The 27,783-nt window shown below is 40.0% G+C and overlaps 1 protein-coding gene across 1 annotated transcript; it reads right to left on the bottom strand.

Moving 5' to 3' along the window:
- Nucleotides 1-725: 725 nt before the first annotated feature.
- Nucleotides 726-23,020, bottom strand: vegfaa (vascular endothelial growth factor Aa). The gene is made up of 7 exons (XM_061673625.1): nt 22,421-23,020; nt 21,439-21,481; nt 18,204-18,400; nt 15,512-15,588; nt 15,383-15,415; nt 8,544-8,675; nt 726-3,973 (listed from the first exon to the last, which is right to left on the bottom strand). The coding sequence occupies exons 1-7, from the start codon at nt 22,484-22,486 to the stop codon at nt 3,952-3,954; spliced, it is 570 nt and encodes a 189-aa protein (XP_061529609.1). The 5' UTR covers nt 22,487-23,020; the 3' UTR covers nt 726-3,951.
- Nucleotides 23,021-27,783: the final 4,763 nt, after the last annotated feature.

The raw sequence follows: 27,783 nt of genomic DNA, 5'->3' as shown, positions 1-27,783 counted from the left end.
GGCGCAACCATACACGCCCACCTTTTCTTCATGCAGGAAACATGTTCACGTGCAGAAAGTTTCTTGCTTCCTTATACGAAATCATTGTGATGCAATATCCGCGTATACAGTACACAGTATCAATATAGGTGAAACAGTTTTTCCAATTATCTGTGGGTGAAGCCTAAAAGGGCTATTATTGATGCTAAAAGAAAACACCTATTAATAGTTAGGGCTTTTGAAATCGAGTAAAAAACTATGAAAATAAATAGAGAATCCCCAGAGTAAAAATCACAAAATATTTTAAGGCTTAACACCCAATTAACTAGGGGTTTTGATTTGCTGATTTAAAAAAAAAAAATGCAACAGTGGAGTTGAATAATGTGAAAGCAACAGCAGGAAAGGTAAGTCAGACTCTGTGATCTGCTCCAGACATCAAGCAGTCAGACAGAAAAGGATTTGTGTGTGTGTATATATATATATATAATTGCATGAACATATTCTCATTTGGCACAAATCCTCTGAGTCACTGTATATGTAGTTAACAAGGATTATTTCTAAATGTTAATGCCATATTTTTGTGAAACCTAATAAATTATAGCTAAAAGTCAACATTGCAATTACATCTTGTGTGTGCATTGCTCATGCATCAAGTGTCCAGCTGACTTTACAACAGCTGCAGTATATCTGGCTGGACAATGCTTTCAAATGTCTAAAGGCAGCAATGATGAAAACAAGAAACAATGTATTTTAAAAATAAATATGTTTAATAGTAACTAGAAACAAAAACAAAAAAAGAGTATTAATATTGTAAAAGAATTTACAGCACAAATAAATATATTAATGTGAAAATATACTTACAAAAAAATTTGTGGCTGTACAAACTCAACATATTTTTTTTTCATTTAAATACAAAAGAATGTTCTCATCAACTGAGGACTTGTGAGGCATTGGCTCTGACCCAGCTTAGTGAACTCAGTCTCAGGACTTTAGTTTGAGGGTGGTAATATCAGGATTTACTGCTGGCTCACATGGCTGATAAAGAACAGTGTTGCAACTGGCAGAAAAGGTGAGTTGTGTAAATTACTTTAGCAGCTACATGTCATTTTGGATATTTTTAGCCATCTCATCTAATGCCTGAACTTTTTTTTTTTTTTTTTACATTTACATTTACACGTTATTTGAACTCTGAAAGTGAGTTGAAAGATCTCTCTGGTCTTATCTGGTAACAGTTGAAATGCCAAATTTACATTTACATGTGACTGTGTCGTCTTGCTTAAACAAAATACTTGAAGGTCAGTTGGGTTTGTCAGTAAAGCCAGAGAAAGTACCAGTTCACCACCCTTAGACTAGAGACCTACAGACAAAAATCTTCACACAATTAGGTCTGAGCTGAGGAGCAGCAGCTACTAGACTCCTTCAGTCCTGCTTATGACGTCTGCGGGCAAGCAAGTGCAATACCACATGTCCATTGCCCGAGTCCCGAGTTCAAAATGAAACGCACCTGTGCTGGTGCATCATTCGCACATACTTTTGACTGGGGTTTCCATCGGTCAAATGCCCACTATATGACGCCCAACCCCTCCCTCCCCCACGAGAAACTTTCACGCCCCCATTCGGCTGGTGAGTAACATAGCTCTAGTTTAAATCAGGAATGTCAAAGCTTTGTTTTCAGTCCCCCCCAAAAAAAAAAAAAAATCCACAGTCAAACATGTTCAATCTCAAGGCAGATTGAAAGGAAGGACAAACAAAAATTACTGTAACAATTCATATAAATATTATAATAGAGAATACTGAACACATTCTATAAATTAAATGTAGTCTATTTGAAAAAAGGGATATCTTGTAAGTACATACAGACAGTTAACAATGAATTGCTCTGTTGTGAAAGCATGACTATTTCTTTGGAACACAGACAAAGCCATTAAATACAAAAACCGCAAGGTTGGGGGTTTCCAGACTGACCTATTATTAGCTCATCTAGTCACTACCCTTTGTCATGTATACCTACATTAATATCCCTTTAGCATGATGTCAAGACATGTTGTGAAATTAACACAATGTCTAAATAAAAATACAAACAATAAACTGTGCATGTCAATAAAAATATATTTTCCCACCTAAAAAAAGTTGTGATGAAGGCAGGACCAGACGGGTAGTGGTTCGATACCTTTAACCCTGGCAAACCAACTTTCAAACTATCATCATGGGTTGTTATGGGTCGTTTTCATATAATGTGATCAATAATAGTCAAGACATGGCCCACTGAATATTCCTTCTGAAAATCCATTCATGTTACTGAGTATTTGAATTATTGGGAGATGTTATCCATAAAAAGGTCATAATGGTTTCTAAGACAAGAAATATTAGAAAGGAATATTATTTTAACTTCCAATGCCAAAATGTCTTTAGTGTTAGGTGTCCGAAATGAAGTTCCATGATTTGCAACATGTTTTCTGAAGATGCTAATTGCATTTTTGGATTTATAGGATTTTTCTCCTATTGCTTAAAGTCTATTGCATTTTCCTTGAAAACTAACACAAACGCATCTTGTTGTCGTCAGAGTTCCTTTTTTTTTTTTTTTTTTTTTTTTTTTGGTTCTTTTATGAACGGGCCTTCTTTTTCACTCAAGCTGTGTTTAGCGTTTAATGCCACTGGAGAGAGCCTCATTATGTTGTTGCAATACACCAGCGGGATCTGTGAACTGACGTGCCAGGAAGTGGCAGTCATTTTGCATTCACACAATAGCAGACAGTGAATTGGTGGTACTTCTGAGATATGAATGAATATGTATGAATTTGTAAAAATGTCGCAACTATTGCATGTCTTTACTGTATAGTACAATATAAAGACATGAGTGTAATGGGTTTAATGAGTAGTTTGGATCATTTCTACACTTGCATCCCCAGAGTTTGAGGAGCAACACATAAATTGTGGAACTCACACAATTTTATGAAGTTGTTTATTGTCTTTACCGTTATAAAAAGAAGTGTATTTCAATGGGCCACCATTATTTGCTCTGTCAATAAGGATTCCCTTTACTACGAAGGCCTAAAATTTAAAATAATCAAAAACTTGAAAATAGGACTTAAAGAGTGGTTGTTTCAGCATGGGACATATTTAAACATATAAAACCAATAGCTTAATTTGATATATTTCTATATATTATTGATCAAATTATACCAAAAGGACCCTTCTACTTGCTCAAATGTTGGGAGAAGCCCAATTATTTATTTGTTTGTTTTTGAATCAAACGTCCTTGGAAAACCTTTCTTTTGGTTCTTGCCATCGTCATTGAACTTCCATCAGGAAGAAGGTCACATTATTCGTCACCACAGCACGTAACCTGTGTCAGCAGTTGTGTCATATTATATAGTTATAGTCTCACATTAACTGTCGTCACTTCCTACAGTACAGACAAAACATCTAATCGCGTCACAGAGGACAACAAGTTCTGAAACCTGCCATACAGTTCAAGTGCCGCAGGTATCCCCATCGTTATTTTATAATCCAGCTGCCCCCATTCGGGCATTTCAGGCAAGTTCAGCATTTGTTGCATCAATGGATGAAATTGTGGTCACCTAATTTTCCAGAAAGCAAGATGTATTTTCAGGTTCATATCCACAGCAGACCAGCATCCAGTGAAGTCTTACATAAAATAAAATATATTTTCCCCAATTTTAACCCATGAACACAACGCCTTGTCACATTTCCCATTCACACGCCGACAGCGCATTCGTTTTAAATAGTAGCAGCAATACACACTGTTGATGTACTGTACTTGGAGTATACGCACATATGTATAAATATATTAATAGCGTTATGTGGAAAACAGACAGTGGCAAGAAAATAATCCAGAATGTCCTGTCTTGCATCGTCCTTGAGTGTCCTTGAAGGGAATGCATCCTCACATTTCAAAGTGCTGTGCCAAAAAGAATTCCTTCATAACAGTGTAGTCTGCGCCTCCTGGTCTCATCTCCTCAGTTTGTCACATCTGTGGAAGAAGACACGGAAATCTGGTTAAGTGGTTTGAGACTGATTTGTCTCAGCGTAGCCAGTGACTACATTATCTTTCAGATACACAGTACATGCATATAAATATATTTAGAGACAAGGGCAAAGGCAGAAAAAAAGTGAGGGGTGTAGCTTGTATGGCTTTCTACCTTTCAGTTTAAAACTTCATATAAAATGATCATGATAATTAACATGTTAACTTTCTCTGTTATTAAAATGTGTTTGCAGATGAGTTAAGCAGCTGAGGCTTGAAGCTACTGCTGGAACTGTAAGTTGTGGGGATCTAAACTCCCACCTCCCCATCTACTGAACATAAAGCAGCCTATTACAATCATGTCACTGGTCGCAGACGTGTGTGGCTCTCGAAATCCAGATCAGTGTGGGGGGCCCAGGGGGTTCAGAGGTCATATAAGTGACTGGGTCACAGGAGGTCATGTAGCCTTGTTAACTAGAGGCAGCGGTCCTAGCACCTCTCTTGTTGGGGTGTGTTCTTCACGGAGGCATGGGAATGAGTATACCTTAATTCAACTACATTATGTTATTCATGGGTGGTCAGTGTTGGGAGGATGACTTTGGAAATGTTGTTAGTTACTATTACAAGTTACAAATAGAATACTAGTGTAACTATTTCAATTACTTTCTCTTAATAATATCACCAATTTCTTTCATTACATTTTGATTACTTTTCTTAATTTTGAATGAATGTATTAATAGGACCTTTGAAATTTTTCTCTAAAGGTGTATTTAAAAAAAGACAAACTAACAGAATACACCATAAGGTGGTGCTTCGAGGTCATATTTGGAAAAATATGTCATGTTTGAGACATGGCATGACCAAAGAGCCAATCACAAATGTCAGCTTTAGATGGAGTAAATTATATGAAAAAAAAAATAATAATAAATCAGAACTTTTGAGGGTATTTTTCAAAGAACTAAATAACTAAAATTGCAATCATGGAAATTTCCAAAAGCAACTGTAATTTAATTACAAATTTTCTCCCAGTGATGTAGTGGATTACAATTACATACATTTTGTAATAAAATTACATGGAGGAACCATTACACGTAATGTAGTTACTCCCCAAAACAGTGGATGATACATGAGCGTGAGCATGTAAATGTTTAAGCAACCAGCATAGCTATCAGTGCATCAGAAATATGCAAATATTCTTCAAAATGGATCACCATGAATCATTTAAGAATGCTTGAATCATATAGTACATGCAGTCTGTTTTTAATGAGCAAAAAAAAAGCATGATAATCTCATTTATATTGTATTGTTGCTTGCTATCATTGTTATTAATTACATAAAGTGCTGCTTTTAACTATATACAGAGAAAATGGATGTAATTCTGGCCACTTGTTTATATAACAACAAGGTTTTGAAGATTCAAAATGTAAACTTCTTAAATTGGGTCCCAAAGCTGGAGGATTTTTAAAACAACTTTATTATCGTTCCTATCTAACAACGGCTGGCGAGCGCGTGCATGACTACGTTACATTCAGTTCTGTATTTGCTGCCTAAAAATAATCAATCATAATAACAATAATAATAATAAGAAAAATGTTCATCTTACTTCTCCAGGGAAGTGTACATCATTTACTGTGAGCAGGGGAGAAACATTTCGGCCATAACTCAAACGAACAGACATAATGTATCTGCCAAGTAGATCAACAATACACTTTCGGATGAGAGTGGAAGAACAAGCAATTGGTGAGCATGCACATGGAAAGTGTTATCAGAAAAATAAAACTTGAAACAAAAATGAATGGCAACTCTCCATCAGGGTCGTCAAACTCATTTTAGTTGGCGGGCCACATTCAACGCAATTTGATCTCAAGTGGGCCAGACCAGTGTATTCATGGTTTAATAAGCTATAAATAATAACTATTTCAGAATGTTCCCATTGTTTTGGTGCAAAAGATTACAAGTACATTGATCTATTGACTCATTGACTTACAAGTACATTGATTTATTGACTGTTACCTCGTTTCAAATCATATGATACAATCTGAAAATTCTTACCAAAAACCATCGCAATTTAAACAGTATTATGAATCTGTTTTTGTTTTTTTTATTTACACGTGTGCAAATCACATATCGCAGTGGATATATATATGCGGCGGCATGGTCGGTTAGCACATTTAAAAAATATATATATATATATATTTAAGTAAAAAAAACAAAAAAAAAGTGCATTAAAGGTAGAAGTTTTATTTAATTTTAATATATTAGTTTGTTTCCTCCCAAATCCCCCCAAAATGCATGGTAGGTTAATTGACGACTCCAAATTGCCCGTAGCAGAGTGCGAATGGTTGTTTGTTTATCCATATGTGCCCTGCAATTAGATGGCAACCAGTTCAGGGTGGACCCCGCCTTTCGCCCAAACAGCTGGGATAGACTCCGGCACGCACGCGACCCTAGTTAGGATAAGTGGTACCCAAAATGGATATATACAGACCCTTTCCCAAATATTTTAATATCATGGAAAACTTTGTTTATTTCCATAATTCCATTCAAAAAGTTAAACTTTCATAGATTATAGATTCAGGGCCCACGATTTTAACAGTTGCAAGTATTTATTTGTTTAGTTTTACATAATTTGGGCTTCCAGCTCATAAAACCCATAAAATCAGGAATTAAAAAAATTAGAATACTGTGAAGAAATCATCCCAAATTTTGCAGGCCATAAATGTTTTAAACTGAGTGTCAGACACTAATCATCTAATAAACTCAAAGCGCCTGCACAGGTTTCCCCAGGTGTCATACAATTACTTCAGTTTGGTTCAATTGTCTCAGTTGGGTTCAATATTGGGAAGACTGCAGACTTGACAACTGGCCAGAAGACCATCATTGATACCCTCCATAGTATGGGTAAGCCACAAAAGTTTATAGCTCAGGAGGCTGGCTGTTCACAGAGTGCTGTGTCCAAGCATATCAATGGAAGTCTAGTGGAAGACAAAATGTGGCAGGAGAAGATGCACCAGCAAAAGACAAGACCGTGGGCTTCAGCGGATTATCAAACAGAGAAGATTCCAGAATCTAGCAGAGAACCAGAAAGAGTGGAATGAGACGGGAGTCACAACTTCAAAAACCACCTCAGATGAGCTACAACTATCTGGTTCCTCGGGTCAAGCCACTTCTGAGCCTGAGCCAACGTAGGAAGCGCCTCAACTGGGCCAAGGAGAAGAAGGACTGGACTGTTGGCCAGTGGTCCAAGGTCCTCTTTTCCGATGAAAGTAAAGTGTGCCTTTCATTCGGAATTCAAGGAGGAAGGCGGGTGAAGAAAAGAACCCAAGCTGCTTGAGGTGCAGTGTGAAATATCCAGTCAGTCATGATTTGGGGTGCAATGTCCAGTAAACTCTTTCTTAAATCCAAGGTCACCAGTCTACCATAATGTTTTAGAGGACTTCATGATTCCTTCTGCTGAGGATCTGTATGGAGATGCAGATTTCATCTTTCAGCAGGAACTGGGCGCTGCCCATATCGCCAGAAGCACCAAAACCTGGTTTGATGCCCATGCCATCACAGAGCTTGACTGGCCAGCCAACTCGCCGGCTCCAAACCCCATTGAGAATCGATGGGGTATTATCAAGAAGAAACGAGCCATATGTTTGACACCCTTGCTCTACATCATTCTTATATGTACACTTTGTGGGAACATTTTTGGCCTGGCTTGGCTGGCCTTGTGATTTGGTGGACCCAATCAAGCCGCTCTACAGGGTTGCGTGCTCCTCAATGACTCTTCAATGACTTCAAGCCAATTAAAAACATTATGGATGAGTTCTGAGAACCGGGATTCAAATCCCCGTGTCTGCGTAGGTTTTCTCCGGGTACTCCGGTTTTCTCCCACATACCAAAAAACATGCGTGGTAGGTTGATCGAAGACTCTAAATTGCCCATAGGTGTGTATTTGAGTGTGAATGGTTGTTTGTTTCCAGTTCAGGGTGTACCCCGCCTCTCGCCCGAAGATAGCTGGGATAGGCTCCAGCACGCCCGCGACCCAAGTTAGGATAAGCGGTACAGAAAATGGATGGATGAATGAGACTATGATTATGAATGAGTCTAATCAGAAGATGGAAAATCCATAATAATTCCTGCTACCGGAAATAAACTGACCAAAAACTAAGATCAATTTGGGATTGTTGCAATAAAATAAACAAACTATTGCAATGGATATTATGATTATATTGATGAGTCTGAACGTGAATAACGGTCTTGTGCACACAAATGTACCTAACACTGAGCTTTGTATTAAAATGACACATGACAATCACAATGAATGATCACAACAACTATTACTTCCAATGCTGACTGGAGTCACAGTAGCATTTGACAAGACACAATGCAAGCACCGGGAAAAAGGAAAGAGCAACATTCACATGTACAAATACAAAACAAGATCAAAAGGCAAGAGACAGTCATGCGGTTATCAACAGAGAATCCATCTATGCTCAAAGCACAGCAATGGGTGAAGAGATAAGAAACCAGGAGAAAAAAAAGCATGGATGCAAGGCACGAATGTTTATCGTATGTATGGTAAACAAACCTGCAAGTTCTTTCGTTTAATTCAAGCTGCCTGGACTTGCAGTCTAATTGTGTGAATTTGCAGGAGCATTTACAGGTGAGAGGGTCCTGCACAAACAAGCGCTTTCTTCTCTCTGAACAAGGCGCACAGTGGCTGCAAGGGAAGCAAAAAGTAGAGACAAAAGAGATAGAGAGAGAGCTAAGCTTCTGAGCGAATTCTGCGGAAAGGGCAGACATAGACAATCATGCAAAATCCCTAATCCCTCCTCTTTTCACATCCCAACCCGCCCCTCATCATCTTATTTATCATGATTGTTGAGTGAAGAAAATATATGCACACACAAGATTTGTGGCTCAGATTTGACATTTCAGCAGTTAAGACTAATCCACCAACTCTGGGATCCTTGTGCCCTTAGACCCCTGTATAACAACATCTTTATCTGATCTCCTTCAAGAGTAACACAAGTTCATACACTTTTTGTGTTTGATGGCTACGACTTGCATTTGTGTAAAATCACACGGTAAATGCCAGGACACCTACAGTAAATGTTATGCCATCATATCAAGCTACTTGGTTACTACGAAGGGCAGTCAAACAGAAATGAGTCCAATTTAATTTTACAGACTAATAATGTTTTTTTTTTCCATAAATGATCATGGTTTGTATTTTAAATACTTGTTTGAATGTTTTTTTTTTTTTAAAAAGGGTTTAAACCTGTCCTTTTCCTGTCGGCCATTTTGGAAATAACGTCATTGTTAGATGCCCGTCAGCAGCAGAATTTAATTTTTTTTTGCTTGGGAAGGGGAACCACCACTAAACATTTTCAAAATGTCGCACCATGTGTATGGGGAAGCTGCAATAGGCTACAGCACAGTCAAAATGTGGGTGTCCAGGATCAAAGGGGAAGAACAAGAGCCTGCTTTGAGTGACCTCTGTGACAAGCAAAGAAGCCGCAGACCATCTTCAGCACCTGGGAATAGTGCTTGGGTCAAGGCACTAATCAAAGAAGATCGTAGAGTTACCATTTTAATGACATCACCATCATGTGTCATCATTGATGATCCCTAAACCCAAAATTTAACTGTGGGTTGTGACCGAAAATTAAGATCCGGGATATAAACAGCCAAAACGAGTTCCTTCCGCAGGGTGTCCGGGCTCTCCCTTAGAGATAGGGTGAGAAGCTCGGTCATCTGGGAGTAGCTCAGAGTAGAGCCGCTGCTCCTCCACATTGAGAGGAGCCAGATGAGGTGGCTGGGGCATCTGATTCGGATGCCTCCTGGAAGCCTCCCTGGTGAGGTATTCCGGGCACATCCCACCGGGAGGAGACTCCAGGGACGACCCAGGACACGCTGGAGAGACTATTTCTCCCAGCTAGCTGGATGAAGTGGCTGGGGAGAGGGAAGTATGGGCGTCCCTGCTAAAGCCACTGTCCCCGCGACCCGACCTCAGATAAGCGGAAGAAAATGGACGGATGGACATTATGTAACATTTTGAAAATGTTTAGTGGTAATTCCCCTTCCAAAGCAAGAAATTCAATCACAACTCTCTGCTTCTGACTGGCATCCAACAATGACGTAATCTCCAAAACGGCTGACAGGAAGACGACAGCCTTAAACAAAACGTTTTTAAAAAAATAAATCTTCAAACAAGTATTTAAACTACAAACCGTGAAATTTTCTAAAAAATGAAAAATCTATTATTAGCAGGTTAAATTAAATTGGGCTCATTAGTTTTTTACTGCCCCTCATTTATTTCATTATTATTATTTTATTTAAGGAGCTTGAGCAAACCTACTACGTTAACTTTGCATAATATGCTTCAAAACATACAGTATATCCGATGAAAACAAAGTGATACAACCGATACTCGTACCAAGCATGCAACGATAATTAGGCTGAGCTAGACGTTGAATCTGTCACTGTATCTGTTACAAAGCTCTCCCAAGATGCAAGGTCACAATCAAGACAAAACAAGGAACTAACTTGATATATTGGTATTGTTTGGTGGAGAAGGTGAGGCTATAAGGAGGAATGCTTTGTCTCACATCCAGGCATCATGATCAATTCAGTATCACCTCAAATGTCCGTCCCATTAAAAAAGATGCTTCATAACCCACAGCATTCAACTTTATCAGTAAAACCCTCAAGGCTACAAGAATCCACTGTATGTCTTATATTTATTTAACACTTGACTGTTGCCTGAAAATACAGCTATCATTGGAGACAAATGGAGACACGACAGAAGATAAAATTTACCGAGAGAGTGGCAAACATATATCAGTGCAGGACAAAACAGACCAGATGACAGCATACACATTAGATACTTGACCATGTAAATCTTCATGTTGGGACTTTGCCTTCATTTCTCTCCATTACCTCTGACAAACAGAGGTGAAAGCAGGCAAAGAAATTTGAAGGAGATACAGCCAAGTTTGTGCTGAGCAAAATCAATAATATCAAGCAGAAACTAATCAACCAGAACTGCATCTGCTTTCTCATCCAATCTCGTCATTAGCAGGGTGGGATATTGATCCAAATAATGGAGGTGAATCAGGGCATACAGTATATCCCTATGACAAACGAGTACACCCTCTTTACAGCACCGCCACTCTAACCTGCTGCAGGTCAAAGTAGCCGACTGTGAACAGAAACAGGCAATCCTCCAGCATGGCAGGGCAAAGCTTAGGTCATTTCAGCCTCACAACAAAAGGATTTGACTTTGGTAAGAGGATCTCATCGCTCCTGGGCTTCCAATACTTCCACTTTCAGGACACCATTATACAAATCGGCAGTCACATGTTGCCTTTATCTACTTTAACAATCTGACCTACTTGGAGGTGTTAAGGATGGATACATGCACCGTAATTTCTCGTGTATAATGTGCAATTTCCTCCCCAAAGAATTGTCAAAAGTCAATAGTGTGCATTATACATCGGTATAGGGGTAAATGGAAAAAAACTTTCACATTTTAGAAATGTATGCAACCATCACTTTCATTCAAAAGTGCCACCGCCACCTAGAGGTTACGAGAAAGGTGTACACTTTAATTCTAATATGCCACCGCCACCTAGGGGTTATACAAAAAAGTGTAGCCTACACTTTCATTCCAATATGACAGGGGTTCGTATGACTGCATATATGTACAGTTGTGTTCATAAGTTCCATACCCTGTGGCAGAATTTGTGAAATATTTAATTTTTTTTTTTTTTTAAATATGACTGAACAACAACCATCATTCATTTCCTTATGGTTATGTTTTGTTTAGTGATTATGCTTTTCTGGACTGCTTGACCGTTGAATTTGAATCCCATTAAAATAAAATTAAATGTGGTTCACCTGGTCCTTCATGTTTTCGTTAAAGAATTGTACCCATCTTACAAATTCTGCTGGGGTAATCAAACATATGAGCACAACTGTGTTTTCTAATTTACTAAATAAAAGAAGGGCTGTGAATTTCAAAATAAATTAAATTAAAAAAAATATGTGTTCAAATAAAGTGCTTAACTTCAGAATTATTCTTTTAAAAAACTAACAAAATACAGATAATATTTAATGTTTTGATCATATGGATAGAAGCAAAATCATGCATTGTAAAAATGCATTACACATAGGTCAACTTTGGGGGTGCGTATTATACATGGGTGCACATTATACATGAGAAATTACGGTATATGTCACTGTATTAATAAATGTCTGCATGGAGTTGTGAGGTTTGTCTGTGAGAAGTGGAGTATTATTTAAAATCAGCTTGACCTGTTGCTTATTAACCATTATTTCTTTAAACTGTACATGCTATCTAAATGAGACATCTTGAATCTGTGCAGAGTATTTTCCTACTTTGGCATCCTAAGTAGTGAAGTCAGATGTTAATGACTTATGTGGACCTGTTCACAGTGGTTGGAAATAACATATTGACTTCCTGCCTGCCTGCCTGATTTAATATGTGCTCACTGCAATTGCATGTCTCAATGAGTGGATCAAATCCTGAACATGAAAATGAAGCGATGATGTTTGGAGCTATCTAAAGACACAATAATTTGTGTCAACTGATTTAACCGACAGGGTCTCCACTCATCACTCTTTTCTTCCTCTATTTGCGCCACCAAAAATAAAAATAGGTTTAGTGCCTGACACCTGTTGCCACAATTAGACTAGGAAGGTAGTTAAGGGTTAGATTTGTGCAACTGGAGTCACAGCGCAGACAGCAGCGGGTGGTCTGCAGTCTGCAGAGACGCCTGTATATACTGTATTGACAGAATACGGTATTGAAAATTGCTGGTCTCTACCTTCAATACACACGCACGCATGCACACACACATATTACGGGTGTAAGGATTCCTTCAATATATTGATGTATCGGTTTACACACACACACAGACACACACGGCACGGTGGGCGACTGGTTAGAGCGTCAGCCTCACAGTTCTGAGGACCCGGGTCAAATCCCCGTCCCCGCCTGTGTGGAGTTTGCATGTTCCCCGTGCCTGCGTGGGTTTTCTCCGGTTTCCTCCCACATCCCAAAAACATGCATGAATTGGAGACTCTAAATTGCCCGTAGGCATGTGTGCGAATGGTTGTTTGTTTCTATGTGCCCTGCGATTGGCTGGCAACCAGTTCAGGGTGTACCCCGCCTCCTGCCCGATGACAGCTGGGATACGCTCCAGGACGCCCGCGACCCTAGTGAGGAGAAGCGGCTCAGAAAATGGATGGATGGATGTTAAGACCTTTGTCGACTGTGAGGAATTAACTGTTGGATCGGTGAGTCCAGATGCAAATAAGGCAAAATGGAGACACTACTTGCAGCGGAAGTGTAACTTGTTTGGGGGGGTCTAAAAAAGAAAATGATCAAGGAAGTTGAGCTTCATCCATGCAGACCTCAGTCGGGTTGGGCGATTATGAAAAAAGGAATGATCATGATTATTTTGATTGATATTGAAATCACGATTATTCATTGATTTCAAAACTTAGTATTTATTTAACTACCAAAAACTCAACTTTAAATATAGATCAACCAAAAAATAAGTGAGTAACAAGTAAAATCATAATATATTAAAAAGTAGAAATGAAAACCAATCAATAAAAATATCTACAGCCAAAAAAGCTAAAAACATTGACATGTCTGTGGTGACTGTATTGTCTATTATATATATTTGTTAAAATATCCTTCTCTAAATATTCCGTGCATTTAGCAAATAGAAATAATGCTGGTAATCCAAATTAACCTAAAACACGAACATTTTAGTCTGATGTCATGTCAGACAGTCAGGTCTTATACTAGACCGTCAAAAGGGTTTTTCATTGACTGATAGCTTAAGTTGGCCATTTCTACAACAATGTGTGTCTTGTATTTCAATATTCAATGTAATTCTTTTTGTTGTGCCTTGACAGTAAATTCCAACTGGGGTGTCAATAAACAGCTTAAAGCACACTCAGGGAAGGCAAAAGAACAAGCGTCACACGCTTGCTACAAGCAACACAGTGCGTTCATAGTACGTTTACAACGCAGGAACTTGCATACACAACCCGCGTTGCTGCACATTAATCGTTTTTCTTCCATAACAAACTTTTTATGATCATTAGAATCTAAATCACGATTAAATTTCAAATTCGAATTTTAATCGCCCAGCCCAGGACTTCAGGTATGACACAACTCCTCCAGACAGCTTTGTTCTGCTCAATACAACACTGCCACAGAAGACACGAGTTTAGAACAATCAATCAAGCAGACTCAATCAAATCCTCATCCCTAACTTCTTTCTATCCATCAATCCATCCATTCATTTTCCATTCCGCTTATACTCACGAGGGTCACAGGAGTGCTGGAGCCCATCCCAGCTGACTCTGGGTGAGAGGCGGGGTACACCCTGAACTGGTCGCCAACCAATTGCAGGGCACATATAAACAAACAACCATTCACACTCACATTCACACCTATGGGCAATTTAGAGTTTTCTCACACAGGCACGGGAGAACGTGTAAACTCCACACAGGTGAGGCTGGATTTGAACCCAAATGTACTAACCAGTTGGCCACACAAAACAATTTAAGTGCACACTTGGCCTGGATTGTATTTGTTGGAATTCCTAAATTGTAGCAACAAGGCTGGACATGTCACATTTTGGTAAACCAAAATATGTCCCAAATGTGCCTGTTGACAAAAACAAAAACAACCTATCGCAGAGTTTCCCAACTTTTATGCTGGCCAAGGCACCCATTTTACATTATAAAAATGTCCATCGCACACCAGCAAACAAGTATGACGACTGAAATCATGGTGATCTTGTCTCAATTTACTCACAAATTTACTTATCGTGAACGCTGGGTCTGTTTAATTGAACACAAAGCTGATATACTCGCAGGAAACCATGACTTATTACGTCACTGGCACAGATAGATGAAAAAAGATATATTAATTATTAAACAATAATACATTTCTGACACATTAAGTGAAATGGCATAATTTCCCACGGCACCCTGATGATCTCTCACAGCATACTAGAGTGCCACGGCACCCTGGTTGGGAATCACGGAACTATTGAACCAACAAAATAGGCATTCAATGTCTATCACGAATAAAAGTTAAGTTTAACTGGGAATTATCCCCATTATTTTGTTGCCAAAGATGGAAGGCACCATTAATTAATCTTTAGCCAAGCTATATGACACAATGGGGAAGGTATGTGTGTCTGCTTTTCTTCCAGCGTAAGTACAACAAGGTATCCAGGCAAAATCATAGCGCTTTAAAAAGAAATCTTGATCTGACCCATAATACCCCCTTCTCACACACACGCACGCACACACACACAAACCCCCAGGACAGAAATACAATTATGCAAAAATGCACATATACAACCTACTTACTATTCTTTCTTTGCTTGAACTTCAGGTTTAAGTCTGAAATGGAAAAAAAAATAATAATAATAAAAATCATGTTCAAATGTGATTTTTGCTCCAATCGATTAAATTGAATGAAAATGTCTGCTCTCTCACCTGCAGTCACACTTTTGATGTTCTGTGAAGCTTAACTGAGTTTTATGTTGCGTGACCATTGATCTAACCCGGATTACCTTGAAGGAAAACAGAGGACATGACAAAGAAAAGGTCAGCTTTATAATATCTACTGTTAAACAAGGTTGTTCACTTGGGACAAATGTGTAAACCCAAAGATCTCGCCCTCCCTAATTGAAAGACATGAAGACGTCTGTGCAATCATGCATTCCGTACTTCTTCAACCATCATGCATGCCAAAGTCCAAGTGTGCTCAGAGTCCACGAGAGGCTTTGAACATGTACATAATTGTACAACCCCAATTCCAATGAAGTTGGGATGTGTGTTAAACATAAATAAAAACAGAATACAATGATTTGCAAATCATGTTCAACCTATATTTAATTGAAGACTACAAAGACAAGATATTTAATGTTCAAACTGATAAACTTGATTGTTTTTAGCAAATAATCATTAACTTCGAATTTTATGGCTGCAACACATTCCAGAAAAGCTGGGACAAGTGGCAAAAAAGACTGAGAAAGTTGAGGAATGCTCATCAAACACCTGTTTGGAACATCCCACAGGTGAACAGGCTAATTGGGAACAGGTGGGTGCCATGATTGGGTATAAAAGGAGCTTCCCTGAATTGCTCAGTCATTCACAAGCAAATATGAGGCGTGGATCAACTCTTTGTGAACAAGTGCTGTGAGAAAATAGTCGAACACTTTAAGGACAATGTTCCTCAATGTACAATTGCAAGGAACGTTAGGGATTTCATCATCCACGGTCCACATCATCATCAAAAGGTTCAGAGAATCTGGCACCGGGGTTCAATCCCCGGCCCCGCCTGTTTGGAGTTTGCTTGCTCTCCCTGTGCCCGCGTGGGTTTTCTCCGGGCACTCCGATTTCCTCCCACATCCCAAAAACATGCATGGTAGGTTAATGACGACTCTAAATTGCCCGTAGGTGTGAATGTGAGTGCGAGTGGTTGTTTGTTTGTATGTGCGCAGGGCACATTGGCTGGCAACCAGTTGAGGGTGTACCCCGCCTCCTGCCCGATGATAGCTGGGATAGGCTCCAGCACGCCCGTGACCCTAGTGAGGAGAAGCGGCTCAGAAAATGGATGGATGGATGGATGAACACTTTTTCTCAAATTACCTTTAATAATATGTTGTTATTCATTCATTCATTCATTTTCTGAGCCGCTTCTCCTCACTTGGGTCGCGGGCGTGCTGGAGCCAATGCCAGCTGTCATCGGGCAGGAGGCGGGGTACACCCTGAACTGGTTGCCAGCCAATCGCAGGGCACTATGTTGTTATTATTATGTGTTATTATTAAGAATTAATTACATTCATTTATGTGAAGATGATGATTTCCCATTAATTAGGAGACAAAAATCACTATGCAACTTTAGTTTTATAACTCTCTGCCAGTGTTTACATTTTCGAATGATCACTTCTGCAACATTCCTCAAAAAATCACACTGTCCTATCACTAGTGAGCTATTTTTAGAACAGGGCTGCGGACTACTCATGGGGTCCTTGAGGTCTACTTGGTGCCTAAATGGGCACCATGATGGTGACCCCTGTGTCTATTGTAATAGCTTTAACTACTTTCAGGCAGTGGCAGCTGGTCAATAGCTTACTTTGTATTCAGTTAATGATGAGTCCAATTCATTAGTTTAATAGTGATTGTCTCATTATATGACGCAACTTCTGGTTTAGGGTGCTTTGACATTTTCACAATGACTCTCGTTAAATGTATGACATGTACAATGGTCTCCTATACAATACAAAAGATATTCCCGGGGAAGAACATTAAATTCCTGTTCCTGGGAGATGATAATGTTAGACGGTGGAGAGGTGCAAATGTTGGGAATGGCAGGACTCAAAAGACAGTGGAATAAACATTTTTGGATATCAAAGCAATTTTGAAGGTGGGTTTGCATCTAAACTGACAGAAATAGTTTATTAAATTGCCAGTGGAAAGCAGACCTCGCTTTTTTGGCTCAAGAATTGCAAGCTGTGCTGTTAGCAATGACTGATGCTGATTTTACAAATGTGTGTTTGATCCCCCACCGGAGTAACATTGTGTTTACTTTCGGCTTTTTAAGAACATTGAAATACCTTTTAATAATTCAAATGCCATGGAATAATTTAGTTAAAACTCAACTCAATATTATTTATATAGCACTTTAACAACAACCGCAGCTGTAACAAAGTGCTGTACATAAAACAGGCAATAATTGAAATAATAATAATTCAATAATGAATAAGTAAATACAATTATTTTTGAATTAAAATATAGAAGAGCTGCCTTGACACTGGCATGTATTATACAGGAGGTGCAGTTTTATTTACTCTCGTTGCACATTGCTCAAAAACACAACTACTACTGTTAATAATAATAAAAGGATAAAAGAATGACGATGGTATTTGTTAATGATGTAGTGTTAGGTTGAATTGTCACCATCATGCTGATACGGCATGGAATTTTAGACACTTGATAACATACAGCATGAGTCCATAATAACCCTCACCAAAAATCAGAATAATTGTGAGTTAAATGTGAGCTGTTTTGCCCTTGAATCGAGAAACCTATGCACGAAAGTGGCATGTAATGGGCCTTTGTTCATGCTTTTCACCTGTGTCATTCAACAAACACAGTTTAGGGGCGTCCATCCTCAACTCACTTGCAGCGTAACATTGCGGATTTCAGTTGGCACGCACTCCATCGTTTCATCAGTGCAGCAGCCTCCACATCGAGTGAGGACTACACAGGAAGGTATGTAGGTATGTTCTGTGTCCTCTGGATACTCCTGGGAGACGTCTACAAGCATTTCTCTGGGCTGGCACCTACTCTTCGTGAAGACATCTATGAATTGAATAACTGAAAAAGAGGAGAAATTGTTTTTCAATAGCTCAGTTACAGTCATTTTAATTGCAATTGGTTATCCTGTGAGAGCTTCATTGACAGATATCTACCACAGACCGAACATTTAGTAACTATGACCATTTAAACTCCCAAATCTAGTTTAGTCTATCTGCTCTGACTGTAAACACAGAACGAGGAATGACAGATGCTGTTGCTTTAACACAAACACATTGTTCATGCGTTTTTCGGTCAGTGTAAGACGATGTAAACGTGTATCAAAAAGCTAACTTTAACATGGTGGTAAGGTGAAAGTTAAAAATACATAAACTACAGAAAAAAATTGCCATTTTGAGGTGGCTGCAGTTGTAACATTTCCAGATGAATTCATTGCCTTGTGTTAAATGTAGGGATGCACTAATACCACTTTTTTCAGAGTGAGTATAAGTACCATGACTTACAAGTAGCAATACTTTGATTATGTCTTGCAATTGGGGTGAAAATGTTTTATTCTTATTTTATGTGATGAAATATTGTTCAAAAACACAAAATAACAAACTTTTCTTGAACATGGCATATGTCTCACTTTTTAGAGTAACGACTAGTCATGACTGACATTTTACATCTATTTGTTTATTTAGCCATCATTTTATTACTTTATTGTGTTTTATGTTTTATATTTGATCTTTATTATGAACAGAACTTAGTTACAGCTGTGGTTGTTCTTTAAAGTCCTCTATACATAAAGTTTAGTTGAATAATGTGGTGTCTCAGTCCAAACCCTGAGGGGCACTATGTAAAAGGAGCACACACAGTAGATAAGAGGCGAAGAAGAACATAGAGTCCAGTGAATATAAACAAAGGACGCCATGTCACCTCTTTGTGTTAACTACAAAATGAAGTGAGTAAAAAAAAATACAAGACTGGCTTCTTGAGAACACCAAAATGTATCAAATAAAACTGTGACAGGATATCAGGTATCAACTGCGGTGATACTAGTACCTCTACACAGCTGACATGGAAAGTATATGTCAGGCCGGCGATGTGGTATCGGTGTGTAGCTACAACTATACTATACTGGTATCGGTATCGGTGCATCACTAATTACGTAAATGTTCAGTCAATCTTAGGACGGTAGAGTCAGTCGCCCCTCCCCGTTTTTCCATCCCCTGTGCAGCTGAGAATAATCCACCCAACGGTCCATCAGACTGAGCTCTCGGTGATCCTTTACAAACTTCTGACCCGTGGTTAGTCAGACCAGCCTCACCTCAGAAAGTGTGGCGCCAGGGGTCATCACTGACATGTGACCCTATAAACCCTATACTGTGTTGGCTGAGTGTCTTGAATAATGCCTCTGACTTAAAATAGGATTCAATCAGCTATCCATTTTTATTTTCCATTTATGATGCCTACATGATCCTCTGACACCCTGATTGAGGATTCCACTAAAATTGATTGACTGCCTAAGTCACACATTCAAAAGGCTGACCTCAATGATCCACCAACAATGACTCGAATTAGCCCCATGTATGTTCTCCAGCCATATAATGTCTCAAGCACTAAAACCAACCCATTCAAACCTGGTGGTTTTTCTTACGTCAGTCTGACAGGTGGTGTGATATTGTTTGAGGAAGAGAAGGAAGTCTGCCACCTGTGTGCTCTTGAACTTCACAAACTATCACCCCAATAACTATCACACGACCCTGTGCCTCTGCTCAGAGATGATATCTGCTGCAGCCAATCGTCGCCATCTATCACCAGCGAAAGGCTCCAACCTTGGCCTGAGCACAACAGTGTCACTGTCAAACAAACAAGCAGATGACACTGAACCAAGGCTGACTGCTAATGTATTGACTGGGCGGCTGCTGCAACAGACTCGTTCAAATTAAGACACACAAACTTCTACCAAATGTGAATTATTATAGACATCCCAGCAGTGTAATCTACACCACTTTTATGGGGACTCCAAAGTCCAAAGTCAGACCTGTAGCCAACCAGGTAGCGCGAAAGACAATCTCCAGACTAATGGATGGGAAAAAAATGAATACATACCATTTAAAACAAGGATTATACAGTGTATATATAGCCATCCATTTTCCTTACTGCTCATCCTCACAAGGGTCGCGGGCATGCTGGAGCCTATCCCAGCTATCTTTGGGCAGGAGGCGGGGTACACCCCGAACCGGTCGGCAGCCAATTGCAGGGCACATAGAAACAAACAACCATTCGCACTCACATTCACACCTACGGACAATTTAGAGACGTCAATCAACCTACCACGCATGTTTTTGGGATGTGGGAGGAAGCTGGAGTGCCCGGAGAAAACCCACCCAGGCACGGGGAGAACATGCAAACTCCACACATGCGGGGCCGGGATTCGAACCCTGATCATCAGGACTGTGAGGCAGATGTGCTAACCAGTTGTTCCACCGTACCGTGTGTGTGTGTGTGTGTGTGTGTGTATATATCACATCCTGTCCTGTCACAGTTTTTAGTTTTGGTTTGAGATTTATATTGTATATAATAATGTTAATTAGTTGCTCAGGCGGCACTGGTTGGAGCGTCAGCCTCACAGTTCTGAGGAACCGGGTTCAATCCCCGGCCCCGCCTGTGTGGAGTTTGCATCTTCTCCCCATGCCTGCGTGGGTTTTCTCCGGGCACTGCGGTTTCCTCCCACATCCCAAAAACATGCATTAATTGGAGATTCTAAATTGCCCGTAGGCATGACAGTGAGTGCGAATGGTTGTTTGTTTGTATGTGCCCTGCGATTGGCTGGCAACCAGTTAAGGGTGTACCCCGCCTCCTGCCCCGATGACAACTGGGATAGTGAGGAGCCAAGTGAGGAGAAGCGGCTCAGAAAATGAATGGATGGATGGATAGTTACTCACCAACATGAGAGAGAGAGAGACAGAGAGAGAGAGAGAGAGAGAGAGAGAGAGAGAGAGAGAGAGAGAGCATGGAGGATATAAATGGTGGCCCTCTGTTCGTCTGGCCTTATCGCAGATGAAAAGAACGGACTTTGAAACAATAACAATAGGAACAAATGGAACGCTTACCTTCATTTTTACTCTTATCCACTCCCTTGTAAATGCTGGCAGTCTGCAAGAGATGCACAACAGCGTGTGCTTGTTATTTTCCGTAAATCTGTGCAGCACACGGCTATGATCGAGTCAATCCAACAAACGTTAACAGTTCAAACTGGAAAGTTGCGGTGTTCATCATGTGATTGTCAGTGATTCCGTAATCAAACGTGTGACGTTGTGCAACTGTGAAAGGCGTTTCTCGTCGGCTTTCCTCTCGATTTGCTCTAATGCGCAGCCTTTTTTTTTCTTTTCTTTTTTATTTAAATGGTGAGAGAAGTTGACGTGACGATGTGCTGCATCATCCGCTTACCTCATGCGGCTGCTGCAATTGGCGGAGGTATTGCGTGAGAAAGCGTTGTGTGGAGAAACGTGCTGTGAAGGAGGTGGGCTTGTTCCCCTCCTCCTTTGTATATTCTCCGGTTCCCAACCGCAAATAAACGCATCCATCCAAACCATGAATTTGCAATCAGTTCCTTGACTGGACTGGCACAAGAGCTACATTCGTTCTCGGCCCAGGGCGCGACAGCCCGTTTGCAGCTGCTGCACCTTCGGGATGAGTTTCGTACAGAGAACAATTGTCGCCGTACGTTGCACCATGTGAGAAATACAAGTCCTTCTCCACGTACCTTCTGTCAGCGATCGATTCACGGTGTTGAATGTAAACTGACATGTTTCACCTCGAGCCTTCGCTTCTAAGTGAAATATGCATCTGACCGGGGGCACATTAGCGTGCCACTGTGCTGACGACATCAATTGAAAAAATGCACAATCCAAAGCAAATGTTTCCCAAAGTTATAAATATAATCAGGGTTTTTTATTGGAAACACGTAAAACAACTGGAAAGAATTTGGTTTGGCTTCTTTCGTGAGCTGACCTCTCGCAACATGCTGTGGATTAGTTATAAAGCAGTTATGAATCAATTATAGGAACGGGAACTGAAATGTCCGAAACTCACCTTTACAGTGGATAGGTTCAAAACCGCCGCCAAGAGAATTTGTGCCAAACTAAAAACAAAGTTCATGATTGTAACTCCACAACAGTCGAGAAATCCTCAGTGGTCTTTTGAAAAATGATAATAAAATAATTTCAAAAAGAATGGTCAAAAGATGAAAGAGCAATTTTTCCAAAATAAATACAAAAAACCAAAACTGTTTGCTATAGTGAAAGCGAATCCATATTTTCCGGTTTTGTCACCATCCGACAGGCATGGCTCATCCGCACACAAAGACGCCGTGAGGGGGTCTGCAATTGTGAACTCCACACGGGAACGTACGTTCAACCACAATGCTCACTCAAGCCAGCAACTTTACGCGCCGGTTGTCTTCCGCTCCCCCGACAGCATGGAGGAGTGTGGCGGCATAAGGACAGCGTTCGTCGGCATAAAGTGGACCGATCCCCCCCCCCCCCTTTTTCTTCACGCTTCTCGTCGTTCCTCACGTGGTCACCGCCCCGGTCTTCTCTTGCCGTGTGTGGCTGTTTGCACAGTGAACATAGACGGAGGCTTGTCACCGGCTCGGCTCAGCTGTAACTAGCTGTCTTCTCTGCTGGGCTTGAGGTGGTTTGCAGGCGGCTTTCGATGCTTATTATTCAAGGTGCGGGAGCATGCTGCTCGCTGAGGAGGAGGGGCGACGGGAGAGCAGCCAATAGCAGAAGGGAGGCTTGATCTTAACCCTGGCCTGATCCTCATTGATGAAACCGCTAGCACACCCATCATAGTTTGTTCATTTTTACATTGTGCACAGTTTGAAAATTAACACTGCAACTAAATATAGGACAATTCAAAGCAAAACTGACTGTACTTGAATAATGATTAATTAAAACCCACAGTGAGTTACCGCATTTTCACGACCATAAGGCGCACCGTATTATTGGGCGCAGGCATGGTAAAACATACGCTAGCTTAAAACATACGGTAGCGTGCATGCACGCTAAAACAATGTTTTTAAAAAGGCAGCGGGAGCAAAACTGAGTTCGGTTGTACTTTATTGAAGGATTTAACAATGTACTCACGTTATTTTTTGATCAACCCTCATCCACAAATCCATCAAAGTCCTCATGTTCTGTATCCGAAATGAACAGCTGGGCAAGTTCTCAATCAAACACGCATCCACAATCCATTCACAAATTGTGGCGTAACTCGCTGCCTCCTAGTCTTAGTAAAGCTCTGTTCGCCATCTGTCATCCATCACTCCCACACCGCTCGCAACTTCACTTTGAACGCCCTATTTACACCGCTGTCCAGCGGTTGGAGTTCATTAATCCATTGCTCGAGTTGGTCTTCCAACTCGAGGCACCTCGCCTCGTTGCCACGGAAACTCCGCTTCGTCTTCTCGACTTGGCGAACCTCGTTGTCCTGCTTCCTCCACTTGCGAACCATGGATTCGTTGATCTTGAATTCTCTCGCGGCTGCTCGATTCCCATGTTCCTCGGCGTAACTGATAGCTTGCAGTTTAAACTGTGCTTCGAAAGCGTGTCTCTTCGTAGGTGCCGTTTTCGACTGAGGTCAAGCCAGCCTCCACTCATAAAGTAGCAGTCAAGCCAGCCGCCCCTAATTTTGTTCATACGAGGCATTGCGGTAATAGGTCGCCAAGTCGCGGCGAAAGCCACCTTCAAAATAAAAGCTTCCCAATAATACGGACGTCAGTGCTCTTCGGTTAAGGAATGCAACCAGCAAAGTTCATTTGAATCTTGAGATACATTAAAAAAATTGAGTTTATTTGATATCTTAGAAAAAATAAATGGTAAATGGACTGCACTTATATAGCACTTTATCTACACCGTCACAGTGCCCAAAGCGCTTTACAAAGCCTCACATTCACACACACATTCATAATCCAATGGGCGACTTGCTGCCATGCGAGGCGCTGCCAGACCCACTGGGAGCAAATTAGAGTTCTGTGTCTTGCCCAAGGACACTTCGACATGCGGACAGTCGTAGCAGGGATTCGAACCTGTTCTACCTACTGAGCCAAAGCCACCCCAACATAATCCCTTTGGTATCGCAAGACAAGTCCAGATCTGTGTGATAGACCACCAAGGACTCCACGAAAAGAGGTTTGATGAAGATCTGATATTGTATTTCAAAATAAAAGTCTCCGAAAACTAATAAACTCCATTTTTTAATGCATCTCAAGATTCAAATTAACCTTGCTGGTTGCATTCCTTAACCGAAGAGCATTGACCGTCCGTATTATTTGGAAGCTTTTATTTTGAAGGTGGCTTTCGCCCTGAGTCGGCGACTTATTACCGTAATGCCTAGTATGAAAAAAAATAGGGGCGGCTGGCTTGATAGCTACTTTACGAGTGGAGGCTGGCTTGACCGGCGCTATTTACCTACTGGGGGCGTGACTTTAGCGTCCTCCTTCACGCACACCCTTTCCCTGTTTACGTCCGCATGCTGTCCTCAGCCACGTCCGCTTTTCCTCTGTATAAGTAGCTTGTCGGCAGGAAATGCTCCCAGTCAGTCAAGCGCTCCGCTCATCACACAACATTTATAGATTTTGGAACTCGGAGCACACACAAGGCGCGCCGCATTATAAGGCGCCCCGTCCATTTTGGAGAAAATTTACGACTTTTAAGTGCGCCTTATGGTCGTGAAAATACGGTAAATGAAATTGTACCTTCATAAATGTTTGAAAACAAGCAGTTCAAAAAGGTTAAATGCAACTGTATTGTACTTACAAGTCAAATATAATTGCTCTGTACGTAACAAATCTATTGGATGAAAAGAAAAAAGTAAGTCACTGTAACATCATGCACAGTTTGACCATTTAATTCAGTGATTCTTTCACGTACCACAACAAGGATCCCGTGTACCACACACTGAGAATCAACGATCTTGTGTGTAGCAATACTACTGCACTTATCAAAAACATTAATACAAAACATTTGATATCCATGAGGAGTAAGGACAGTTTTGGACAAGGATTTTTCTTTCAAACCCAAAGAAAGTCTCTTAACATGTTGCCACTTTTGTGTGTCATTACCAGCTAATAAATATAACTTTAACTAAACATTTGGCCATATTATGAGTAATTTTGGAGTAAACTGTACACCTTTAAACATGATGAACTATTTTATTTAGCTGTCAAAATACTATCCTTGTTTTCTTACCAGCAACAATTAAGCACATTTCATGTTTTTACATTCAGTGGATGCCTCATGACAGCCATTCTATCTATTCATGCAAGCATTTTAGACAAAACAGTCACTGCGTTCTACGGTAAAGATTGTAATGTGTTGTTACAAAAAGCTAGAAAACTCTCTCTATGACAGTATTGTTTAACTTTTCCTCTTTTTCCACAATTATATTTATTTTAGCAATCTGACCTTTAATTTTGAGGATGGAGCTACTTGTTTGAACATTTGTCTGACTTGTTTCCATTCATAATAGCGCTACCATTTTATCACAGAGCTGGTTCAGTGCGCCCGCAGCACCACAAAAACTACTCAGCATAGTTTCCATGGTTCCTGGCCCACTTGTGTGTCCTTATTGTCTTTTTACAGTCTGAGTGTTTTGTCTGTGCATCATCTGTCCTTCAGGCTTGAGTGAACATTCAAGATCAGTAAAACCAAAACCTCTCTCCTCAGAACCACACCCTGATTCTTTTCATAAAGAGAACTATCTATGACGGATCCATTTGTTTTATTGGCAAAAGGCAAAAACCTTTATTGTTTGAGAATGTAAATATGACATTAAAAATATATCACAGGGGGAAAATGAAGGTTTACTTAGGTGGAGGGCTATTGAACAGAAATTCACTTCTAAAGAGCTAAAAAAAAAAAAAGTTAGTTAACTGTAAATAATTATAATAATAATAATAACAGCATTAATAAGATAATAAATTATGTTGCTGAAAAAATAATATTTTTTGGGAGCTGTAATTTTGGATCATTCTTAATGTTATGAATTTAGAGTAAAAACAGCATGGAAAAAGACTATCCAACCTTTCATCTAAAACCAGACAGCTCGGATGACTTTTGAACTCAGACATAGTAGAGGTCAGTATTTGATGAGTAAAGTATGATGCACATAAATATTACACACATACGCTACGTCACATGCTTCAGTCACTACAAATTCATTTTCCAGGCAGCATGAGTGTGCAAGATGGTGAATTACACAATTATGTCATCAGCCTTGACGCCGTCCATACTTCTGAGGGGCGCCATAAAGGGGAAGAAATGCGATGAGGATTATGGGCCCAGAAATGACAGGGACCAGAGAAAATTGTATTTTTAATCAGTGGATCGATGGAAATTTACAAAGTGTTAACTGTAAAATGCACAACGTACTCATGCATAATTTGGATGATTAGTGACGGACATGCAGAGATGACTGCTTTTACTTGGATTTGTCACTTCACTTAAAGAGCAAATGGAGCTCACTTTTCAAGTGCACATTCTGTTCTCTTATTTTAGATAATTTAATTATGATTAGTGACGTATTGTTGACTTAGCTGGAATAAGTTATTTTCCAGTTCAGTTCGGCCCATTTGCCATCACAGGTACTCTTCAGTGGTGGCATTAAAACGAGTTATGTGGGGTTTTTGTATAATATCATAACTATAAGACATCCGCGGTGTTTGATTTTGGTAGTATCCTGCATTGCCAAATGAAGGAGAGCTTAATGTGACTTTACAGAAAGGATATTAAACATCTATACTGTCACTGATGGTGTGGTGATACACTTGCCTGACTTGCCTTCACAAGTGTCAATGGTTGTCTGTTCCATATGTGACCTGTGATTAACTGGTGACCATTTCAGGTTGTAGTCTGCTTTTCGCCCGAAGTCAGCTGGCATAGGCTTCAGCTCCCTGCGGGCCTCAACAGAATAAGTGGTAGCGATAATAGATGGAAGGAGGTATACAGTAGCTGACAATCGTGATTAAGATGAGATGATGATGTGCATTGGATGGGAATTGGTTAATCGCAAGCACTTTGAACAATGACAGGTGTGTGCTCCCATTTGACATTAGTGTGAATGTGATTGGTCAATTCTGAACACAGACACATCCCCAGTTATGTGAGAGTGTGCACACTTGTGCAACCACATTATCACAGTTGTTTATTTTAACTTCCCCTCTCCAAAATATGTTTTTCAAAATTGAGTTGTACATGTTATAGGTCACATTAATAGTGTAAATTTTTTAAAAATGATTTAACTTGGTCTCATTTTTTTTTAATTCAGAAAAACTAAATTTCTAATAGGGGTGTGTCAAAATTTTACATCCAATGTCAATTAATAATTAATTGGGAGGCACAAGAGGGAAAAAGCCATTTTATTGGTTGCTCAAGAACTATTTGGTATTTTAAATA

The sequence above is a fragment of the Phycodurus eques genome, chromosome 4 (assembly GCF_024500275.1).
Source record: "Phycodurus eques isolate BA_2022a chromosome 4, UOR_Pequ_1.1, whole genome shotgun sequence".
NCBI classification, from domain to species: domain Eukaryota; kingdom Metazoa; phylum Chordata; class Actinopteri; order Syngnathiformes; family Syngnathidae; genus Phycodurus; species Phycodurus eques.
This window is presented reverse-complemented; position numbering and strand designations above follow the sequence as displayed.

Excerpts from the sequence above, each read along its gene's own strand:
- vegfaa (XM_061673625.1), bottom strand. The coding sequence starts at position 22,486 with ATGAACTTTGTTTTTAGTTTGGCACAAATTCTCTTGGCGGCGGTTTTG. Across the intron at positions 21,482-22,420 it reads TGAACCTATCCACTGTAAAG|ACTGCCAGCATTTACAAGGG; the intron begins GTGAGTTTCGGA and ends CATCTCTTGCAG. Across the intron at positions 15,416-15,511 it reads CATCAAAAGTGTGACTGCAG|ACTTAAACCTGAAGTTCAAG; the intron begins GTGAGAGAGCAG and ends TTTCCATTTCAG.